The 21,665-nt window shown below is 43.3% G+C and overlaps 1 protein-coding gene across 1 annotated transcript; it reads right to left on the bottom strand.

Moving 5' to 3' along the window:
* On the bottom strand, positions 1-20,818 carry scn1ba (sodium channel, voltage-gated, type I, beta a). The gene is made up of 6 exons (XM_046300907.1): positions 19,033-20,818; positions 5,607-5,773; positions 2,725-2,962; positions 1,231-1,372; positions 970-1,041; positions 1-685 (listed from the first exon to the last, which is right to left on the bottom strand). Exons 1-5 carry the CDS (start codon positions 19,082-19,084, stop codon positions 975-977), a joined length of 666 nt encoding a protein of 221 aa, XP_046156863.1. The 5' UTR covers positions 19,085-20,818; the 3' UTR covers positions 1-685; positions 970-974.
* Between the last annotated feature and the right edge of the window lie 847 nt (positions 20,819-21,665).

Raw genomic sequence — 21,665 nt, 5'->3', positions numbered from 1 at the left:
AACAGGTAGACAGGTGCTGTCAAACCAGAAATAGTTGCTCTGGGTGTGTACAATCCATTACTCCCAGCTAAGTCAACCGTGTTGTGCTACTACTCCTCAGGGTACTCATTTCATTCACCTGAATGCATAACCTCAAGTTTTCTTGGAATGTTTTTGAATATACCGCTAGGCTAGTCTGGACCCGCGCATAAATAGCCATGGAAGGTCTGATCAAGACAGGCTACTAAAGCCGTTGGGCAAGATCGCAGTTGAGTTCTGACCTCTAATTGCTCTCATACAAGCACACTTTTTATAATCCTGACAATGACCCTTTAAGAAACATTAACGCAATTTGTTATGATGTATCAGTAAACATGCAGCTCTACGTAATGTACAATGCTATGTATGAACTAACTTATTATAATGAGGATTTTGGATTGCATAATTAAGCACACGTACTGTATTTACAACTCTCCTTGATATTATAGTACTGCTCGATAGTACACTCGTGCTGTATATTTGCTTTTCAACACAAGTCCTTTTTCATTGGCTGTTTCACTTCTTATCCATCTGTTCTCTGGACAAGCCTCTAGGCTGCTCCTCCTGGATGGGGTAATGAGATGGTGTCATGATGGAAGTCTGGACGAAGGGGTGAAGTGTCGAAGGGCTAACGAGAGCTATTCGTCGTTTGGAGCCATTCTTTAACCTGAAATGAAGACAACGTGTAAGAAAACATGGAGATGCCATGAGTCCACTAGTCTCTTGTGACTGCCTTAAAGGTGAAGTTTCTCCTGGATTTATTTTCGGGGAAGAAACCATCTAATATCAAGTTATAAAATCCTGAACAATCCCTTTTTAAAATTCAAATGTAGGGGATTTGGTTCTGGGTGCTGATATGAGTTCTCATCAGTGACAGAATAGGAGTAAAGGAAAGAACAGACAACAAACGGCCAAGAGTCCAGTTATGGATTATTAGTAGGGGAAACCTACCAGTGCTATTCTGCCACTGCCACCATTGCACAGTTCTCTTTACTCTCCGAAGCGATAGCTAAGTACTCCGCCCTGAGAGACAAGATACCGAGAGAGAGAAGGTGAGGAATAAGAGAGGGGGGCAGTTAGAAAGTAGCAGTTTTAGCTAGGAAATTACATGGCAAGAAAATAATATTTTCAGAGGAAGATTGAGGAAAAAGTGTGTGCTCTTGTGCGAAGGTGTCTGCGATGAATTGGAGCAGTGTGTTTGTGTCTACTCACGCGCTCTCTCTCAATGCTTCCTCGCCTTGTGCTGATATCTTCCTGTAGCAGTAAATCATCTCTACCACCAGCCATACCTGCAGCCCAATGATGGTGACATACATCATCACCTCAGATAAGATGGACGCTATCCCCCTGGTCACTAGAGAATGAGAGGAGGGGTTAAGAGAGAGTCTTAATTAATGATTAATTCATTAGAAGCTATTTCAATGAAAATGTACAGGCTTCTGAATGTCTGATGCCTCCTGGAAAACATAATGGTACAATTATCCCCAGACATCCACAAGGGTTCAGTGTTTCACTGTAAATGGCCCAGTTTTTCAAGGTGAACATTAATCTCAACTAAAACTGGTGGAATGACCTCAAGTAGTAAGTGAGCTGACTAAGCTTGCTGCCAAACCCAACATTCTAGAGACACTGTATCAACCTTTTGTGGAAGCCTTTAAAATATTACTTATGATTATGAAAGCTATTTAGCTCTTGGAAGTCTTTGACCTCTCCTCTCTTTAGGAGAAAAATCATTCATCCAAATGCAGGTCCAATAAAGCAGTACAGTAGATCTCTATGTATGTATGTATGTATGTATGTATGTATGTATGTATGTATGTATGTAATGTAATGTAATGTAATGTAATGTAATGTATGTACACTACAGTTCAAAGTTTTGTCACTTAGAAATGTCCTTGTTTTTGAAAGAAAAGCTTTTTTTTGTCCATTAAAATAACATCAAATTCAAAGGGTGTGAAAACATTCTGAAGGCACTGTATCTGTCTCTGTATGTACATGTCTACTGTATGTCTTTCTTGATACAGTATCTACTTAATGGCCAGCTGTCATTGACAGTGATGTGTTGGACAATCATTGGCATGGCTGTGGCTGAGCCTTTGGATTGGGAGATATGAGCGTTAATGACAGCTGTGACCGCTTCTGTGACAGGGCTACTACTACTAACCATCCATCAACAGCTGTATAGATAATGAGCTGTATGACTGTTTCCTGTTCATCCCTCTGTCATATGTCCTTGATTTTGATATCAATGCTTCCATTTTGAAACAATCTACCATGGGCTATCGAACCCTGACCCTAAATCAAAATCATATAACCCATGCATAACCCATCATCCGCTCTGACAATACTGCAATTTTTGTCAATTCAGGCATGGACATCGAGTGTTTGTCCTCTCTCATCCTCTCTTCTAACCTTCCCTCCCTCCCTCCCTCCCTCCCTCCCTCCACCCCACCCCCTTCCCCAGCACCCTCTGTCCCCTCCATCTCTTCCCCCTCCCCATGCAGGGTGTAAGTAAGCCTATGTCATGGCACTACTTTCACGAGGGTGATCTTAGTGTACTATTTCCCTATCTTCCACCCTCCCCTCCTCTCTCCCTCTCCCCTATCCCAAGAGGAGGGTGTGTGTCTACTATACTGTTTGTGTGTGTGTGTTCGTTTGTGTCTACACCTAAGCTTAACCCTGTGAACCCTGAAGCAAAAGCCTTACGTCTTGGCACCACGTTGAGCTGGACGATCTTGGTGGCGTTGGTGTGGAACTCGTAGGAGGTGAAGGTGAGGGTGCGGTTGAAGATGCAGCGGTAGGTGCCCGTGTCGTTCCACGTCACGTTCAGGATGTAGATGGAGCCGTCCTGCAGGTCCTTGGTCTTCTTGCTGCCGTTCCAGTCCAGACGCTCGTAGAAGCGCTCGTCCGGAATGTCGCTCATTAGGTCCTCGTAGCTGTAGATCTATTGGAAAACACAATGGGGGAAAGTGAGAAATACGAGCTTGTAATCCAAACTAATATGCTGTTAACTGGAGCATATCAGTTAGGATTGGCCTTGTGGTTAGAGCGTATGCCCTGAGATTGGAAGGTAGGCCGTTTGAACCTTGGTTGTCTCATGCCAAAGACTGTTAAAGCATTAAGGAGATGTATTGGGGAAAGGACTTGCAATAGACTCGCATCCTGTCCACGGGTGTACTTGTACATCGAGCTGCCTCACATGAGCTACAGAAACAGGAGATAGGATCCTGCTATTCTGGCTTGGACAAGATTACTTAGTTTTTATTCTAGGCTATATGAGTTTGGTGAGCCAACACACTCATCCTGGGCAGATCATATTAGGATATTAGAATTTTTACATTACTGGATGAAATCTGTGCAGCACTTTTGTCAAAGCACCAATGTTCTGCATCAACAAGGGCTCATATCTCTTCACTAAGTGCTCAATCGGGCACTTTGGTTCTGTTATGATTTGATTATGAAGTGATTTCTAAAGCAGTTTGGTTATTACAGTATAAGCAGTGGTGGAAAAATGTACCCAATTGTCATACTTGAGTAAAAGTAAAGATACATTAAGAGAAAATAACTCAAGTGAAAGTTACCCATTAAAATCCTACTTGAGTGAAAGTCTAAAAGTATTTTCTTTTAAATATACTCTATCAAAAGTCAATGTAATTGCTATAAATATAAATAATTTCTAATTCCTTATATTAAGCAATGTGTTTCGTGAGTCCACCAGATCAGAGGCATTAGGGATGCTCAGGAATGTTCTCTTGATAAGTGTGTGTGAATTGGACCATTTTCCTGTCCTGCTAAGCATTCAAAATGTAACGAGTACATTTGGGTGTCAGGGAAAATGAATGGAGTAAAAAAAAACTTCCAAGTACTTTTACATCAATTTAAGTATAATTTGCAGTGTTTTTCCTGATACAGCATGTATGTCTATAACATCATGCATGTGTATAACAATTATTGCTATCAATAAGAGATTTTAGTTTGAGTTTTCCTCGGTGTCAGATGTAAACATACACACGTTTCCCTACAAGAAAGGAGTGTGTTCCAACATCAATACAGGGCGGCCATTAGCCGTTAAATCGCTCCAGCACATAAACGCATACATGAGGAGAGAGATCCCATCAGGAAGTGGTGCAGGCAGGCTCTGACTAATACAGCCTCAACAAGGGCTCCTGCTGGGAGTGGCCGCAGCCAGTTGCCTGGTTTGACACTACAATATTTGGAAACTGTGAAACAAAAGTTTGGATGTTAAGGGGTGAATCTGTTTTAGACCAGTGTGCATATTTAAAACAATCTCTTATTGACAGCATTGCATGATTTACATGGCTGTGATGCTCTTTCATGATACACGATAGCGCCCATTTCACTGGAGAAAAGACTACTTGTTCTGCTGACATAGAAATTGCCTACTAAATGTATACATGCTTGTTTTGATTGATGTGTTTTGTCTTTTTACTGAATAAGTTCAAATGATCTATCTCCATTGTACAGCACCCATTGGTGTGATGACTTGGTAGTCATTGTGTTCCGTGGGGCTCTCCCATTCATGAATTGCTTATGACACCTCGTTTCACAATTCAAATTGAAACTAAAAGACCTGCATTGTTGCTGATACAACAGACAAGTCAACCTGCTTGGCTACCTCATTGACCCCTCATGAGGTCGATCCCCACAGAATGAATGGGGACACATTTTAAACTCTGCTGGGAGGGATCACTTATTGTGCACTTGCACACTCCCTGTCATGGATTTAACAGCGGTAGAAACTCCCTCTAGCCAATGTTAACATCAATCCAATCCTTTAAAATCCATGTCGGTGAGTGCGCAAGTGCAAAGTTGAATGATAAAAATAATGTATTACATTTCTATAAGCGGTTTTCATAAAAATCAAAGCACTTCAAAAGCAAAAAACAAACAAGCAATACATCAGGAGTAGCCTAGCTATAGTTAGCTAGGTCAAGCATTACATCATGAGTAGCCTAGCTATAGTTAGCTAGGTCAAGCAATACATCATGAGTAGCCTAGCTATAGTTAGCTAGGTCAAGCAATACATCATGAGTAGCCTAGCTATAGTTAGCTAGGTCAAGCAATACATCAGTTAGTTAGTAGCAATACATCATGACTCAAGCTATAGTTAGCTAGGTCAAGCATTACATCAATACATTGAGCTAGGTCAAGTCTAGCTATAGTTAGTTAGGTCAAGCAATACATCATGACTAGTCAAGCTATAGTTAGTTAGGTCAAGCATTACATCATGAGTAGCCTAGCTATAGTTAGCTAGGTCAAGCAATACATCATGACTAGTCAAGCTATAGTTAGTTAGGTCAACCAATAGAGGCAAAGTGTGGAGAATCTAAGGTGTGTCTCAACAATATCTATTTTCTCCTGAAGTGTGCACTCATTCACTACTTCCACAGATCTAAAATCACTGTATTGGTGCAGTCATGGGCTAGTGGGCGTACCATATTTCTTCTACCAGTCATTTCCTATCAAATCAGTGAAGGAAAGTGAACAGGTGCACATTTTGCGAGGAGAGATAATTGGGATATAACCCGCTACTGTCCCTATGGGCCTGAAGATCCGTGTCTACTCACTTTTGTGAACTCGCTCTCCCCTTTGGGCATGAAGGACCATTCAACAGTGGCCTCGGCGGGCACCTCGCCCCTCATCTTACAGGAGATACAGCCCAGCTTAAAGCCTTCATTGACCACTGCGTCAGTGTCAGAGTCCACCTCCACACACGCTCCATGGCATAGAGACGCTGAGGAGAGATAAAGCACAACAAACATACAGTTGGCCATGGATATTTGGTCCTAGCCATGGATATTTGTCTTTACAGCCCACTGTGTGAATCAACGTTGTTTCCACGTCATTTCAATGAAATGATGTTGACCCAACGTGGAATAGACGTTGAATTGACGTCTGTGCCCAGTGGGAGTGCACACCTCACACCTCACATCCGTGCAGCACGATAATTTGATCACTATAAACGGTTGGTCAATATAACCACGTTCACTAAAAATGGAGTGCAGTGTACGAGTAAATCTGAAGTAGGCCTGAGAGCCATAATGCGTGTTGACCCTTGTTCATTGATCGATGGCTTGAGAACAGGCTGACACAAGGCCAACGCTCTAGTGATATTGTCTCAATACATTGCAGGCAAACTGTCTCCTAATGCTTATCAATTGAATTGGCAGATTATATGACAATGATATGGAAATTATATAATTCAGAGGTTTTGTTTTGCGTGCTTGCTCCTATCGCTCATAGCATGCTTGTTTTTTTCTTTTCAATATCAGAGCATAAATTATTTTCTTATTTTATTTCCACTCATAATTTCGATATACTTTTTGTTGTCGTTTTGGTCAATTGTGTTTTTTTTTCAGATTCATATAGTCGATTGACGAATTAGCTAAAAAAGCTACAATGGCTAAGGGTGACCTGGATGTAGGAATTGAGGGGAAATAAACAGATTGCAGTGAGCGACGCTAGTCAGCCTGACTGCGAGGTTTATATAAGTAAGCTATTTGCATATATAGACGCATAAGTCTATATATGCCATAATCTCACATACTGTACATCGGCCGAGAGCAACACACCTGTAACTGCAAGTGTTCCTTTCTCACACTGCACCCTGCGGTTTCCACAAAGTCATCTGAACCTGCATCGCTTTCAACCAATGATCTCGTGCTATTTTCAGCTTTGACCTCTGGCGATGCTTTTTTGTTCAACCGTAATGAGATGAAGGGGACAGGATACACATTGCACAGGTGGTCAGATGGAAAGTGACTTGAAAATAAACCAATACATAGTTTGGTTGAATTTCATAGTCACCATTCATAATATACTACCTGATATGCACCAATGTGAGAACTCTCTGATAGAAATATTGCAACACTGAATACAGATGAAGACAGAGAGAGAGAATACTGCAGAGAAAGAGGAAGAAACAGAGGGAGGGAGGGAAGAAACAGAGGGAGGGAAGGAAGGGAGGAAAGAGAGAGTTAACACAGCCGTTTCCAGGAGAGGCAGATGAGGGGACAGGCGTAATGCTTGCTGATTCACTGCAGAGAGAGGGGGAGGAGGAGAGAAAGTTAACATCACAACAGTTTCATCACATCAGCTACTTCCACATGGGGGTGAGGGGGGATCGGGATCGGGAGACAGCCCATGCAGACAGAAGTGGAGAAAGGGGACAGAGATGGCTGGTTTTGACTGCTCAGAAAGGAAAAGACCCGGGAGGAACACAGACATGAGGACACAACACTGTCACATTTCACACTACCACTATATCATCCAGCAAATGAGAGAGTTGGAAGGGGGTTGGGGGAGGTCGCAAGACAGGAGATAATGCTGATGCACCATTGCTGCAAGACAGCAGAGGAAGGAGAGAGAGAGGGAGAGTGGTGAAAACTGACACAGTGCAGTGTAATTATAGAGTACACAAACAGTAGCAGGCCGTTGTTTGAAGAGGAGTGAAGAGAGGAGAGGAGAGAGGCACAGTGGGGAGGAGTGGATGCTGCTGCCGGCTGTTCATAGCAGAGACAGCGAGAGGAACAGAACATGCAGAGTGTGTAGACTCATCCAAACAAAGTGCAGACTCAGCGACCTATCATCAACCTTCTGCAAACTCATTTCCGGTAATGTGACAGACACAGAGCACAATATCCAAATCCGTTGCGTAATCTGTTGACGGTTGCGCAGAGATTTGCCTTATGCAACTAATATTCCAGAAACTGCAGATTAGATTAGGAGAGGAGGCAGTGTGGGGGATTAGCCTTTGATATCAATTTACTGAATGCCCTCAGTCTGAATGCAACAATACAAAATGGTGAGTTGTACTTCAGTCCCTGAAAAGGCTGTCTATCTGTCAGTCCCTACAGACTGATGTTGGTAAGACAACTGTTAGGAACGGAAGGGATTGCAAGAGGATGGATGGTCATTCTCTGAGCCAGAGAGGAGATAGATAGAGGGAAAAAGCAGAGTATAAAAGTATAGAAGAAAGTAGAAAGAAGAAGAAGAAAGTATAAAAGAGACTGATCTACAGTAGAGTGAAGGAGGGACAGAGAGAAATAGAGAGAATGAAAGAGGAATATATAGAGCGAAGGAAAGAGAGAGAGAGAGAGAAAGAGAGAGAGAGAGAAGGGAAGGGAAGGGAAGCAGATCAGGTAAGTTTCCATGACAAGGTTACCACCCATTCACAGTGGAGATGCACACACACACCCTCGACCTGGGGAAATAGCAAACATCCACGACATGTCCCTGGACACTAACCAAGAAAGAAACTTTCCATAGTAACAAATACGTGTAATGTACTCTTTGTCACATTCATTTTCTCAGAGGAATGGACACATCTAGACCAGCGTCGCATTTGAGGATGCTAGAATTCTTGGATCTGTGTTGAAAATGGCCTATTGACACCCCCTACGATTTTTCTATATTTGAATTAGAATCTCCAGGGAAGGAGTTGTGTCCATAGTACTGTACATTGAAGGAAATCAGGAAGTCACTTTGGAGCACTATCCTCCCTCCTCATTGGTCTCCCTGTCTCCAGGCCCAAATACGCTGGCTGTTTGTGTGTGGAAGTGTTTGTGTGTGTGTGTGTGTGTGTGTGTGTGTGTGTGTGTGTGTGTGTGTGTGTGTGTGTGTGTGTGTGTGTGTGTGTGTGTGTGTGTGTGTGTGTGTGTGTGTGTGTGTGTGTGTGTGTGTGTGTGTGTGTGCATGCAATTAGAACATTTGGTCATGGTCCAGATTAGTGGATTAGATTAAACGGATAGATTACACCTTCCATCAATTTTACAGATATTTCATTTTGAGGCTATTCTGAACACATAGGAGAAGCTTGAACCAGATCACAACAGCAAGGATTTGAATGATGGCTGCTGCATTTCCATTTACAGTCTTCATGCCCAAGATGCTAGCGCACACAATTTGAGCCCATCAATCAGGAAAGCCTTTGGGAGGGCTATTTGAAATGGGCAAGTGAAGAAATTATGGTAATCTTTATTGAAGATATGAACTATTGAATTGATCTCATCTTCAAAGTGCTTGAGAGTTTGGAGAGGCTTGCCACTTCCAGTATGGCATTAACATTGACCTCGTCCTCTAGCAATTCCTGCTTGTCCATTTGACAGGCTATGGGTCTATGGGCCTGTGCTGGTCACTCGTAACAGCGAGGATGGTCACTCTAACAGCGAGGATTCCTCAAGGCTGCCATTCTTTAGTTTTGACATGTCTTTATGTTTTATACTCTTGTCAACAGCAAGCACAAGCGAGGCAGGTAGTATGCAGTTTAGTCATATCGGGGAAAATTTTGGTCTTCTTGTCTCACCATCTACTTGTCTCAATCATCTGCTTGTCCAACTCTCATCTACCTGTCTCACTCTTATCTACCTGTCTCACTCTCATCTACTGTATTTGAAGACCAGGCTTCTTTGAGGATTCTGTCTGTCCTTATCATCACCCATTGTCTGTCCTCTCTTATTTCCTCTCCCTGAATGGGTACAGATGTGCACAGCACGCCAGACCCTGTCTCTCTTTGGGCTGCCCTCACTTGGCCCGGGCCGGTCCAGCAGACAGACAGGCTGCTTTATTTACCCGTTGCAGAAGTGCTGTTGCATAACGCTCATACCTCCACCCCAACCTCTCTCTCTCTCTCTCTCTCTCTCTCTCTCGCTCTTTCTCCCTCTACCTTTTTCTCAAAAACTATTTTTTGTTAGCATGGTCTCATTGTCCTCCATCATTCTGCAGCTCTCTTTGTGCAGAAACTCTCCATTCTCTCCATCCATCCATTCTTTTGATGCATTGACATCATTTTAGGAGATTTGGCTGTAGTTCTGCCAGCGAGGGTAAACTGTGTGTCCTACAGATGGTAGTGTGAGGGCCGCGGTACTGCTAACGGGGGCAGGTTTAGATGGGGACATGGTGGGCACACTGTGTGTCCTACATTTGGGACAACGAGTGGTGGTAGCGGTTGTTTCGTTTACAGGGGCAGGGTTAGAGGGGGACAGAGGATGGCTGGGGGAGATAAGCTCTCCCTAAATCCCCCATTTAAGGAAATGCTTCCTTTATTTTATTCAGAGCCTCAGCATAATCAAAGCATGTCACACGGAAGCATAAGCAAAACCACACAGCACGTACTTATACATACGTACATATACTGTATACATATATACAGAATATACTGTACGCTCATAGATCTGACCATGCATCAGCAAACATTCTCTCTGATTTGTGCTTTCACCAACACTCTGTAATAGTAAGGGCCACGTGTGCGTACTTGCCTGACAACTCTGACTTCGTCCCGCTGCTCTATGTTCACTACATGTTTCAGTCTGACTAAAATCACTGAAGTCGTTTGTGGTGACGTCAAAATGAAGAGTGTTGTACAAAACAAAGTCATCAGCGTTTGGATCATTTCTAACCAATCAGAGTAACAAAGCCAATGACGAATTTTCCAAGTGCTGCTTTACCCACATGTGTTCTGGCTCTCGCCCAACCCATCGGTTTCTGGGACCAATCAGAATGGTAAGAATTTGTTAGCGTTCTAGAAATCATCTGGGAGGTACTCAGATCCAGACTAATTGCGGAGAAGAAACTAACGTTCGTGGGCGTGGCGTAGCGTTTGGCCGGAGCAAGAATTTTGGGTAGCCAGACAATGTGTGTACATCCATTCAAATAGAAACATGCATGTTTTTCACATAGGGCTGGGATCATCAACTAGATTCCGCATGGTGACGATTTTCTTCTTCAGCAAATGGTCGGGGGGCCGGAACATTATTACAAATAATTTGTAGACTGCAAATTGACTGCAAGAAGCCCAAACAGATACACGACATGAACAAAAGTATGTGGACACCTGCTTGTCGAACATCTCATTACAAAATCATCGGCATTATTATAGAGTTTGTCCGCCCCTTAGCTGCTATAGCTCCACTCTTCTGGGAAGGCTTTCTACTAGATGTTGGAACATTGCTGCAGGGACTTGTTTCCATTCAGCCACACGAGCATCAGTGAGATTGGGCGCTGATGTTGGGCGATTAGACCTGGCTCACAGTCAGCATTCCAATTCATCTCAAATGTGTGCGATGGAGTTGAGGTCGGGGTTCTGTGCAGGCCGATCAAGTTCTTCCACACCAATCTCGACAAACCTTTTCTGTATGGACCTCTCTTTGTGAATGGGGGCATTGTCATGCTGAAATAGGAAAGGGCACTCCCCAAACTGTTGCCACAAAGATGGAAGCACAGAATTGTCTATAATGTTATTGTATGCTGTAGCGTTAAGTTATCCCTCCACTGGAACTAAGGAGCCTAGCCCGAACCATAAAAACAGCCCCAGACCATTATTCTTCATCCACCAAACTTTACAGTTGGCATTGTGCATTGGGGCAGGTAGCGTTCTGCTGGCATCTGCCAAACCCAGATTCGTCTGTCGAACTGACAGATCGAAATGCATGATTCATTACTCCAGAGAATGCGTTTCCACTGCTCCAGAGTCCAATGGCGATGAACTTTACACCACTCCAGCCAACGCTTGGCATTGCGCATATTAATCTTGTTTGCAGCTGCTCGGCCATGGAAACCCATTTCATGAAGCTCCTGACGAACAGTTCTTGTGCTGACGTTGCTTCCAGAGGCAGTTTGGAACTCTGTAGTTGCAACCGAGGACAGACTAATTTTACACTCTTCACAATATAATCTAGGATGGCGTAGCAGTCGGACGTGTGTTTTTGTCTTGTCCCGTGTATATGTTGTTTTTTTTCGTATATTTTTCGTATATATTTTAATCTCACTTTCCATCTACGGACTGAATATACTCTCCTGCAATCCGCCTCACCCAATGTGGTACAGATCTGCTATTTTTATACTTTAGAACCGGAACCCCCTTCAAAAGCTAGCCAGCTAACTAGCTACTAGCTAGTAGTCAGATAGCCACTGCTAGCGGTCCTCACCGTTAACTCGGACATCAGCCAGCCTCAACCCGGTCAATTCCTGCCAGTCTGTACAGTGCAATGTCAACCCAGAGCATATTGGACTGCTTTTTCCCTGCCACATTTCCGGATTCCTACCGCAAGCTCTGAACCTTTACACCAGATCATCGCAGCTAGCTAGCTGCTGTCTGAGTGGCTACTCCTGGCTAACATCTTTGTCCCGAAGCAAGCACCAGTTAGCCTGGAGCTAACCTGGAGCTAGGTCCATCTTCCGGCTAGCCAAAGAGGTCTGCAAGCCAATTCTTGGGCTACAATACCTCTTTTGCCAATTGGCCTGGACCCTTTACTGCCGACACGGAGCCCCGCCGATCCATCATGACTGGTCTGCTGATGTAACTGTCCAAGGTGGTTTCAACAGGCTCTTCCGTTGCGATGTCACCGGATGCCCATCTAGCTGTCTGAATCGCCATGCATCCAACTCGCCTAGCGTAGCAGCGACTACGGAATTGGCTCCCTGACTCCTCTAGTGCTACTCATTGAACCCTATGATCACTCGGCTACACATGTCTCTCCCTAATGTCAATACGCCTTGTCTATTTCTGTTTTGGGTTAGTGATTATTGTCTTATTTCACTGTAGAACCCCTAGCCCTGCCCAATAGTCCTTAGATAGCCCTTTTGTTCCACCTCCCACACATGCGGTGACCTCACCTGGCTTAACTGGTGCCTCTAGAGACAAAACCTCTCTCATCGTCACTCAATGCCTAGGTTTATCTCCACTGTACTCACATCCTACCATACTCACATCCTACCATACCCTTGTCTGTACATTATGCCTTGAATCTATTCTTCCTTTCTCTGTTACCAATGCACTAGATGACCAGTTCTTATAGCCTTTAGCCGTACCCTTAACCTACTCCTCCTCTATTCCTATAGTGATGTAAAGGTTAACCCAGGCCCTGCAGCCCCCAGCACCATTCCCATTCCCCAGGCACTCTCATTTGTTGACTTCTGTAACCGCAAAAGCCTTGGTTTCATGCATGTTAACATTAGAAGGCTCCTCCCTAAGTTTGTTTTATTCACTGCTTTAGCACACTCCATCAACCCTGATGTCCTAGCCATGTCTGAATCAATGGCTTAGGAAGGCCATGAAAATTCCTGAAATTTCCATCTCTAACTATAACATCTTCCGACAAGATAGAACTGCCAAAGGGGGAGTAGTTGCATTCTACCGCAGTGATAGCCTGCAGAGTTCTGTCATACTATCCAGGTCTGTGCCCAAACAATTCGAGCCTCTAATTTAAAAAATCCACCTTTCCAGAAACAAGTCTCACCGTTGCCGCTTGTTATAGACCCCCTTCAGCCCCAGCTGTGACCTGGACACTATATGTGAATTGATTTCTCCCCCATCTATCTTCAGAGTTCGTACTGTTAGGTGACCTAAACTGAGATATGCTTAACCTCTTGAGTGTAGGGGGCAGTATTTTGATGTTTGGATGAAAAACGTACCCAAATGAAACTGCCTATTTCTCAGGCCCAGAATCTAGAATATGCATATAAATCAGATTCAGATAGAAAACATTCTAAAGTTTCCAAAACTTTCAAAATATTGTCTGTGAGTATAACAGAACTGATATTGTAGGCGAAAACCTGAGGAAAATATCAACCAGATTCCTTTTCCTATGGCTTCCACATGGTGTGAACAGTCTTTAGACATAGTTTCAGGCTTTTATTCTGAAAAATGAGTGAGAAAGATCGCATCTCGTCATTGGTTGGCTGGGTGCCAGCAGAGTTTTACATGCGTGAGCAGCTTGGAGCAGACATTTTCTCTCTCACTCCTATTGAAAAAGCTACGGTCCGGTTGAAATATTATTGATTATTTATTGTAAAAACCTGAGGATTGATTATAAAAACGTTTGACATGTTTCTATGAACTTTACAGATACTATTGGATTTCTGAACATAACGCGCCAACCAAATGGAGGTTTTTAGATTTAAAAGAATCTTTATGGAACAAAAGGCACATTTATTGTGTAACTGGGAGTCTCGTGAGTGCAAACATCCAAAGATCATCAAAGGTAAGCGATTCATTTTATTGCTTTTCTGACTTTTGTCACCAATCTACTTTGCTGCTAGCTGTTTGTAAAGTTGTGTCTACTGAGAGCTATCCTCACATAAACGCTTGTGAAAAGCTTTTTTGAAATCTGACACGCCAGGTGGATTAACAACAAGCTAAGCTTTGTTTTGCTATATTGCACTTGTGATTTCAAGAAAATTACATATTTTTAGTAATTTAATTTGAATTTGGCGCTCTGCAATTCGCTAACGGGATTGGTGCGCCAAGAAGTTAACACCCCGGCCATCCTACAATCTAAGCTAGATGCCCTCAATCGACCTCCCCTCATCACTGTCAAACGCTCCCCAAAACACTTCAGCGAGCAGGCCTTTCTAATCGACCTGACCCGGGTATCCTGGAAGGATATTGACTTCATCCCGTCAGTAGAGGATGCCTGGTTGCTCTTTAAAAGTGCTTTCCTCACCATCTTAAATAAGCATGCCCCATTCAAAAGATGTAGAACTAAGAACAGATATAGCCCTTGGTTCACCCCAGACTTGACAGCCCTTGACCAGCACAAAAACATCCTGTGGCTTTCTGCAATAGCATCGAATAGCCCCTGCGATATGCAACTTTTCAGGGAAGTCAGGAACCAATATATTCAGTCAGTTAGGAAAGTTAAGGCTAGCTTTTTCAAACAGAAATTTGCATCCTGTAGTTCCAAAATGTTTTGGGACACAGTAAAGTTCATGGAGAATAAGATCACCTCCTTCCAGCTGCCCACTGCACAGAGGCTAGGAAACACTGTCACCACCAATAAATCTACGATAATCGATCATTTCAATAAACATTTTTCTACGGCTGGCCATGCTTTCCACCTGGCTACCCCTACCCCGGCCAACAGCTCAGCAACCCCTGCAGCAACTAGTAAAACTAAATGCATGCTCTTGAATCAATAGTTTCCTGCACCTGCCCGCCCGACTAGCATCACTACTCTGGACGGTTCTGACTTAGAATATGTGGACAACTACAAATACCTAAGTGTCTGGTTCGACTGTAAACTCTCCTTCCAGACTCACATCAAGCATCTCCAATCCAAAATGAAATCTAGAATTGGCTTCCTATTTCGCAACACAGCCTCCTTCACTCATGCTGCCCAACATACCCTCGTAAAACTGACTATCCTACCGATCCTTGACTTCGGCGATGTAATTTACAAAATAGCCTCCAACACTCTACTCAGCAAACTGGATGTAGTCTATCACAGTGCCATCCGTTTTGTCACCAAAGTCCCATATACTACCCTCCACTGCAACCTGTGTGCTCTCGTTGGCTGGCCCTCACTACATATTCGTCGCCAAACCCACTGGCTCCAGATCATCTATAAATCTTCGCTAGGTAAAGTCCCGCCTTATCTCAGCTCACTGGTCACCATAGCAACACCGACCCGTAGCACGCACTCCAGCAGGCATACTTCACTGGTCATCCCCAAAGCCAACACTTCATTTGGCCACCTTTCCTTCCAGTTCTTTGCTGCCAATGACTGGAACGAGTTCCAAAAATCACTGAAGCTGGAGTCTTATATCTCCTTCTCTAACTTTAAGCATCAGCTGTCAGAGCAGCTTACCGATCACTGTACCTGTACACAGCCAATCTGTAAATAACACACCCAACTACCTCATCCCCATATTGTTATTTATCCTCTTGCTCTTTTGCACCCCAGTATCTCTACTTGCACATCATCATCTGCACATCTATCACTGCAGTGTTAATGATAAATTGTAATTATTTTGCCTCTATGGGCTATTTATTGCCTTACCTCCCTACTCTTCTACATTTGCACACATCGTACATAGTTTTTTTCTATTGTGTTTTTGACTGTACGTTTGTTTATGTCTAACTCTGAGTTGTTGTTTTTGTCGCACTGCTCTGCTTATCTTGGCCAGGTCGCAGTTGTAAATGAGAACTTGTTCTCAACTGGCCTACCTGGTTAAATACATGTGAAATAAATAAATAAAACTCTTCAGCACTCGGCAGGCCTGTTCTGTGAGCTTGTGTGGCCTACCACTTCGCAGCTGAGCCATTGTTGCTCCTAGACGTTTCCACTTCACAATAACACCACTTCCAGTTGACCGTGGCAGCTCTAGCAGGGCACAAATGTGATGAACTGACTTTTTGGAAAGGTGGCATCCTATGACGGTTCCACACTGAAAGTCACAGAGCTCATCAGTAAGACCATTCTACTGACAATGTTTGTCTATGGAGATTGCATGGCGGTGTACTCAATTTTATACACCTGTCAGCAACGGGTGTAGCTGAAATAGCCGAATACACAAAGAATACACAAATGTGAAGGGGTGTCCACATACTTTTGTATATACAGTGTATAATATTTGACTAAAACATAATCATTTCAAACCATACTTACATTTTTATATAATCACGTGTCTCTATTATGCCGGGGGACCCTTGGGAACAGATTTCCAAAATTAACATCACTTGGAGCTGATTTCCTGGGATTTTATGGTCGTTTATGTCCAACAATGAACCAGTTTGGGAAACATGACATAGGGGGTCAGTTTGGCCAGTTTGGCCTATTCATAACATATTTTATTGGGGAGAGATGGATTACTCTGTTCCACAGTTCCACACAGGTACAGGTGTAAATGAATTGCACCATAGGGGACATTCTCCAAATTACCAACTGGGGCATTAGCATTGTAAAACAGGACCTTATTCTCCAAAAGCATTTTTCTATACCTTGCCTCCTGCATTGCCTAATGAGGTTGTAAAGGCTACTACAGTGCTGTGAAAATGTATTTGCCCCCTTTCTTATTTTCTCTATTTTCTTTCACATTTTTAATATGGAATGTTATCAGATATTCAACCAAAACCTAATATTAGATAAATGGAACCTGACTTCACAAAAAACAACAAAAAATATATAATTATTCAATTTATTTAATGAACAAACTTATGCAACACCCAATTCCCCTTTGTGAACAAGTAATTGCCCCCTTACACTTGATAACTGGTCGTGACAACCCTTAGCTGCAATGACTACAACCAAATGCTTCCTGTAGTTGTTGATCAGTCTCTCACATCGCCGTGGAGGAATTTTGACACACTCTTGCACAGAGAGCTGCTGTAACTCAGCGACGTGTGGGTTTTCAAGTATGAACTGCTCGTTTCAAGTCCTGCCACAACATCTCAATTGGGATTAGGTCTGGACTTTGACCAGGCCATCCCAAAACTTAAAATGTGTTGCTTTTGAACCATTTTCATGTAGACCTGATTGTGTGTTGTGGATCATTGTCTTGCTGCATGACCCAGCTGCACTTCAGCTTCAGCTCACAGGTGGATGGCGTGACATTCTCCTGTAGAATTCTCTGATACAGAGCAGAATTCATTAAGAGATTGAGAAACAGCTTCTATCCCAAGGCCATCAGACTGCTAAACAGCAATCACTAACTCAGAGAGGCTGCTGCCTACATTGAGACACGATCACTGGACACTTTAATAAATGGTTCACTAGTCACTTTAAACAACACCACTCTAAATAATGGCACTTTAATCATGTCTAAATAGTTTACATTACTCCTATCACATGTTTATACTGTATTGAGACCCAATCACTGGACACTTTAATAAATGGATCACTAGTCACTTCAAACAATGCCATTTTAATAATGTTTTCATATCTTACATTACTCATATCACATGTATATACTGTATTTTATACCATCTACTGCTCCTTACCTATGCCGCTCGGCCATCGCTCATCCATATATTTATATGTACATATTCTCCTTCATCCCTTTAGATGTGTGTGTATTAGGTAGTTGTTGGGGAATTGTTAGATTACTTGTTAGATTTGTGTGTATTAGGTAGTTGTCGGGAATTGTTAGATTAGATATTACTGCACTGTTGGAACTAGAAGCACAAGCATTTCGCTACACTCACATTAACATCTGCTAACCATCAAACTACCACCACCATGCTTGACCGTTGGTATGAGGTTCTTACTGTGGACTGCAGTACGGGACTCATCTCGTACATGACCCAACTGTGCTTCAGCTTCAACTATAGGAAGCATTGGATTGATGTCATTGCATCTAAAGGTGGCACAACCAGTTATTATTGAGTGTAAGGGGGCAAATACTTTTTCAAACAGGGGCATTGAGTGTTGCATAACTTTGTTTATGAAATAAATTAAATATGTCATTGTTGTGTTATTTGTTCACTCGGGTTCGCTTTATCCTTTATGTAATATTAGGTTAGGTTGAAGATCTGATAGCATTCAGTATCGAAAATATGCAAAAGGAGAGAACATTTGAAAGGGGGCAAATACTTTTTCACAGCACTGTCCATGTAATATGGATTCAGAGTGCATTATGTGCATTATGTGCATTATGTGCATACTGTAATATATTTGATGTATGCAAACCATAGTGAAGTACACCTCACAGCACAGTCCATTCTATTTTCCATGATGCTAGGTGGGTAGACATGTGTGACCGATTAAGCAACAATGAGTACAGGTAATAATCTACACTGTGCTAGACTGTTCCATGCTGCCGCTACTGAGTCCTCAATTTTAACTCCAACGCATGGCCTCATCTCATCTCATCTCATCTCGTTATTCGCTCTGAAAACAAGAGCAGCTGGTTTAGGCTTTTAGTGAGCAATCCGGCAAAATGAGGGAACACTCCCACCCACGCACACACGCATGCACACACGCACAAACAGAAGTACACACTGGTCTTGTACATTGCAGTTAATGGGAAGGAAAGCTTGGTTAAACAGTGCACAGGACATTCAATATACTGTATATCTATTATTTAACAATCAGTGTAACAACAGCAGTCAGAGTCTCTGTAACTAAGGCTAAACCAACAAAATATTCACACACCCTTCTCCTCTCAAAAGCTGATCATGCACACAGTACTGGGCCCCTATGCTTATTGGCCCCAATAAGAGCAGACACAGAGTGAAGACTGGACTGTGGCTGTGACAACCACCCAATGCCCACTCACCTTGCAGAGCCCACAGCACCAGCGGGACCAGCAGCAGCTGAACTGCAAACATCCTGACGGAGGGAAGGGAGACGGCTCTCACCGATGCCAACCGACAAGCACTCACACACACACCACAGACAGGGGAAGACAAAGAAAGACTGGAGGTCTCCGTCTATTAGCAGCTACTCCAAGTAAAGGTGCTCCCACAGCAAAAACCTCTGGGTCTTCAAAATGTCTTCACTCTCTCACTCCAGTGAGGATGAGTAAAAAAAAACTCTAGAGAAAAGTATCAAAACACAACCGGAGCGTCTCAACCAGTCTGAGGGAGGAGATCTGAGGCAGGACCTCTTCTGGTGAGACGCAGCTCACAGTCAGAGTACATTTTTCGTCCTCCTCTTCAGCTGGTGCTCGGCCTAGGGGGTGTCCCTGTGTGTGTGTGGGGGGAAGTGGGGCGAGTGGCCAGGTGAGGTGGATGTCAGCTCTAGGCTGAGTCCTCGTCAGTGCCCCTTAAGTGTCAGGAATAAGCAGCCTCCTCCTTACCTCACCGGCCTCCGTTCTAAATCAGACTGGTGCCTGTCCAGCTGATAGTCTACAGAATTCACAGTCTCCACACAACCGTATTCAGTAACTAATGATGAAGAAATGATGCCCTGCGCCTTCGGTTTCAGTAACCCTGGCTGCTCGTTTAAAGCTTTTGTTCAACTATTTCTAATCTGGACGCGTTGGTTGGCAATGTGACTGGGTGTGCACGGACAAAAAAGCAACATGTGGTGAATAGACTAGCAGCTGATATGATCAATGATTCTTTCTGATGAGATTGTTCGGGAAGACATGTTGAGTTTAGGCTCAGAAATTTAGAAGACAACATTAGTGTGTCTGATAGAATTTGTGCATTTCACGGAAGACAGATAATTGTGCAATGAGTTTGAGAGATGCAATGCACCATTCAACATAAGAAAGTGTTATATTTGCAAAAATAAACATCATTCCACAACACTTGTGATAATTGAGGTTTTTACATTACATTTTTGTCATTTAGCAGATGTGCTTATCCAGAGGACTTACTGTAGGCCTTCTTAGTGCTTACATGTTTGTTCTTGTTCATACCAATACACTCCTGCATGGTAACACTAATTCCTTTTGGTCAGGATAACATGTCATTCCATACACAACAATTGAGGGTGATTGTGGCCAAGAAGGCATGTAGAAATAACTTTACAATAGGCCTTATTGACCTATCTAACGTCTTACCATTTGTTATTATAGCAGTGGTCATATACATACCCTGCAAAGCTACATTCCGGTATATTATTGGATATGACTTTACAAAGTACAAAATTAATTAAGCAAAATGTCTCATTAAAAACCGAATAAAATTCGTGACTTTCTCTGATTCTGGCCACTTCACATTTTAAAAAGATATGCTGCGTTTATGAGCAATATCTGTCGTTATGTACGGTGCCCTCCTATTCCTTATTTTCTTTCCCCATGTGTTCCTCTTTAGATTATATTCTCCATTGCGTCTACTCCAAGGTTTTCGGACGACTGTTGCCTCCCAGGCAAATCCGTGCGTTTGAGAGATCAGCTGCGGCGAGTAAAACGTGGCACAGATTTTACAAATAAAAATAGAAAAATCCCATTCTAGGCATTTTCAAATAATATCCACAGTAGGCCTACGAACAGGCTATTTTTCAACATAATTTGCTATTGAATAGGTGACCAGAGCGCCGAGGAGAAAACGGAAGAGTCTGCGAGATTACATGGTCTTCGGAAGGCTGCAGCCTATTTAGGCTATATCACTCTTTGGGACCGGGAGCGCTAAGAGAGGTTGGGGAGTGAGGTGAATGGGAGGAGTAGTGTATTGCAGCAGTGGGATGGAGAGGGAGGATCAGAGAGGTATGTGGCTGTTGTTGTGATGGCAACAATGATTTAATGTGCTGTTTTCATCCCATGCAAAATCCACGTGTGTTTCTCGAACATACTGTATAGGCCTATAGTAAGTGTAAAATGGTCAAATCAGAGCCAATACATATGCGCTGTAGCATTACTTGCAGACCAAACCGCGCGTGCGTCCGCCATGGCGCAAATTGATTTTGTTCACCCACACCAGATGCGATCAGGACACGCAGGTTGAAATATCAAAACAAACTCTGAAACAATTATATTAATTTGGGGACAGGCAAAAAGCATTAAACATGTATGTAACATACTGGCTAGCGTGACATAATATATTTGCACATACATGTTATTCAATCATTGCACCCACACTGCTCTCATCAGCCGCTGCAAGTCCTCCCATCTCCTCATTGCTTTTTAGGAGCATGTCATCTCACCAGCCTCCGCTTGGGCTCCCCCTCATGTCCAGCTCACGCGGTAGGCTTTGCCGGCCTTCTAAACCCTGACCCGTCTCTGCTTTTCATCATGGAGGTGGACGCCTCCGAGGTTGAAGTAGGAGCTGTTCTCTCCCAACGCACTGGATCGCCAGCTAAACTCCATCTACTTATGGAGCTGTCTCCCGCGGAGTGGAATTACGACGTGGGCGATCGTGGGTTGTTGGCCGTCAAGAAGGCGCTGAAAATATGGGGGCACTGGCTGGAGGGTGCTAAACACCCTTTCCTTGTCTGGACGAACCACAGGAACTTGGAGTACAT

Source organism: Oncorhynchus gorbuscha, linkage group LG15 (genome assembly GCF_021184085.1).
Source record: "Oncorhynchus gorbuscha isolate QuinsamMale2020 ecotype Even-year linkage group LG15, OgorEven_v1.0, whole genome shotgun sequence".
NCBI classification, from domain to species: Eukaryota; Metazoa; Chordata; class Actinopteri; order Salmoniformes; family Salmonidae; genus Oncorhynchus; species Oncorhynchus gorbuscha.
The sequence above is the reverse complement of the archived record's forward strand: the minus strand, read 5'-3'. Positions and strand labels throughout refer to the sequence as shown.

Excerpts from the sequence above, each read along its gene's own strand:
- scn1ba (XM_046300907.1), bottom strand. The coding sequence starts at position 19,084 with ATGTTTGCAGTTCAGCTGCTGCTGGTCCCGCTGGTGCTGTGGGCTCTG. Across the intron at positions 5,774-19,032 it reads GGTGCTGTGGGCTCTGCAAG|CGTCTCTATGCCATGGAGCG; the intron begins GTGAGTGGGCAT and ends ATCTCTCCTCAG. Across the intron at positions 2,963-5,606 it reads GGGAGAGCGAGTTCACAAAA|ATCTACAGCTACGAGGACCT; the intron begins GTGAGTAGACAC and ends GTTTTCCAATAG.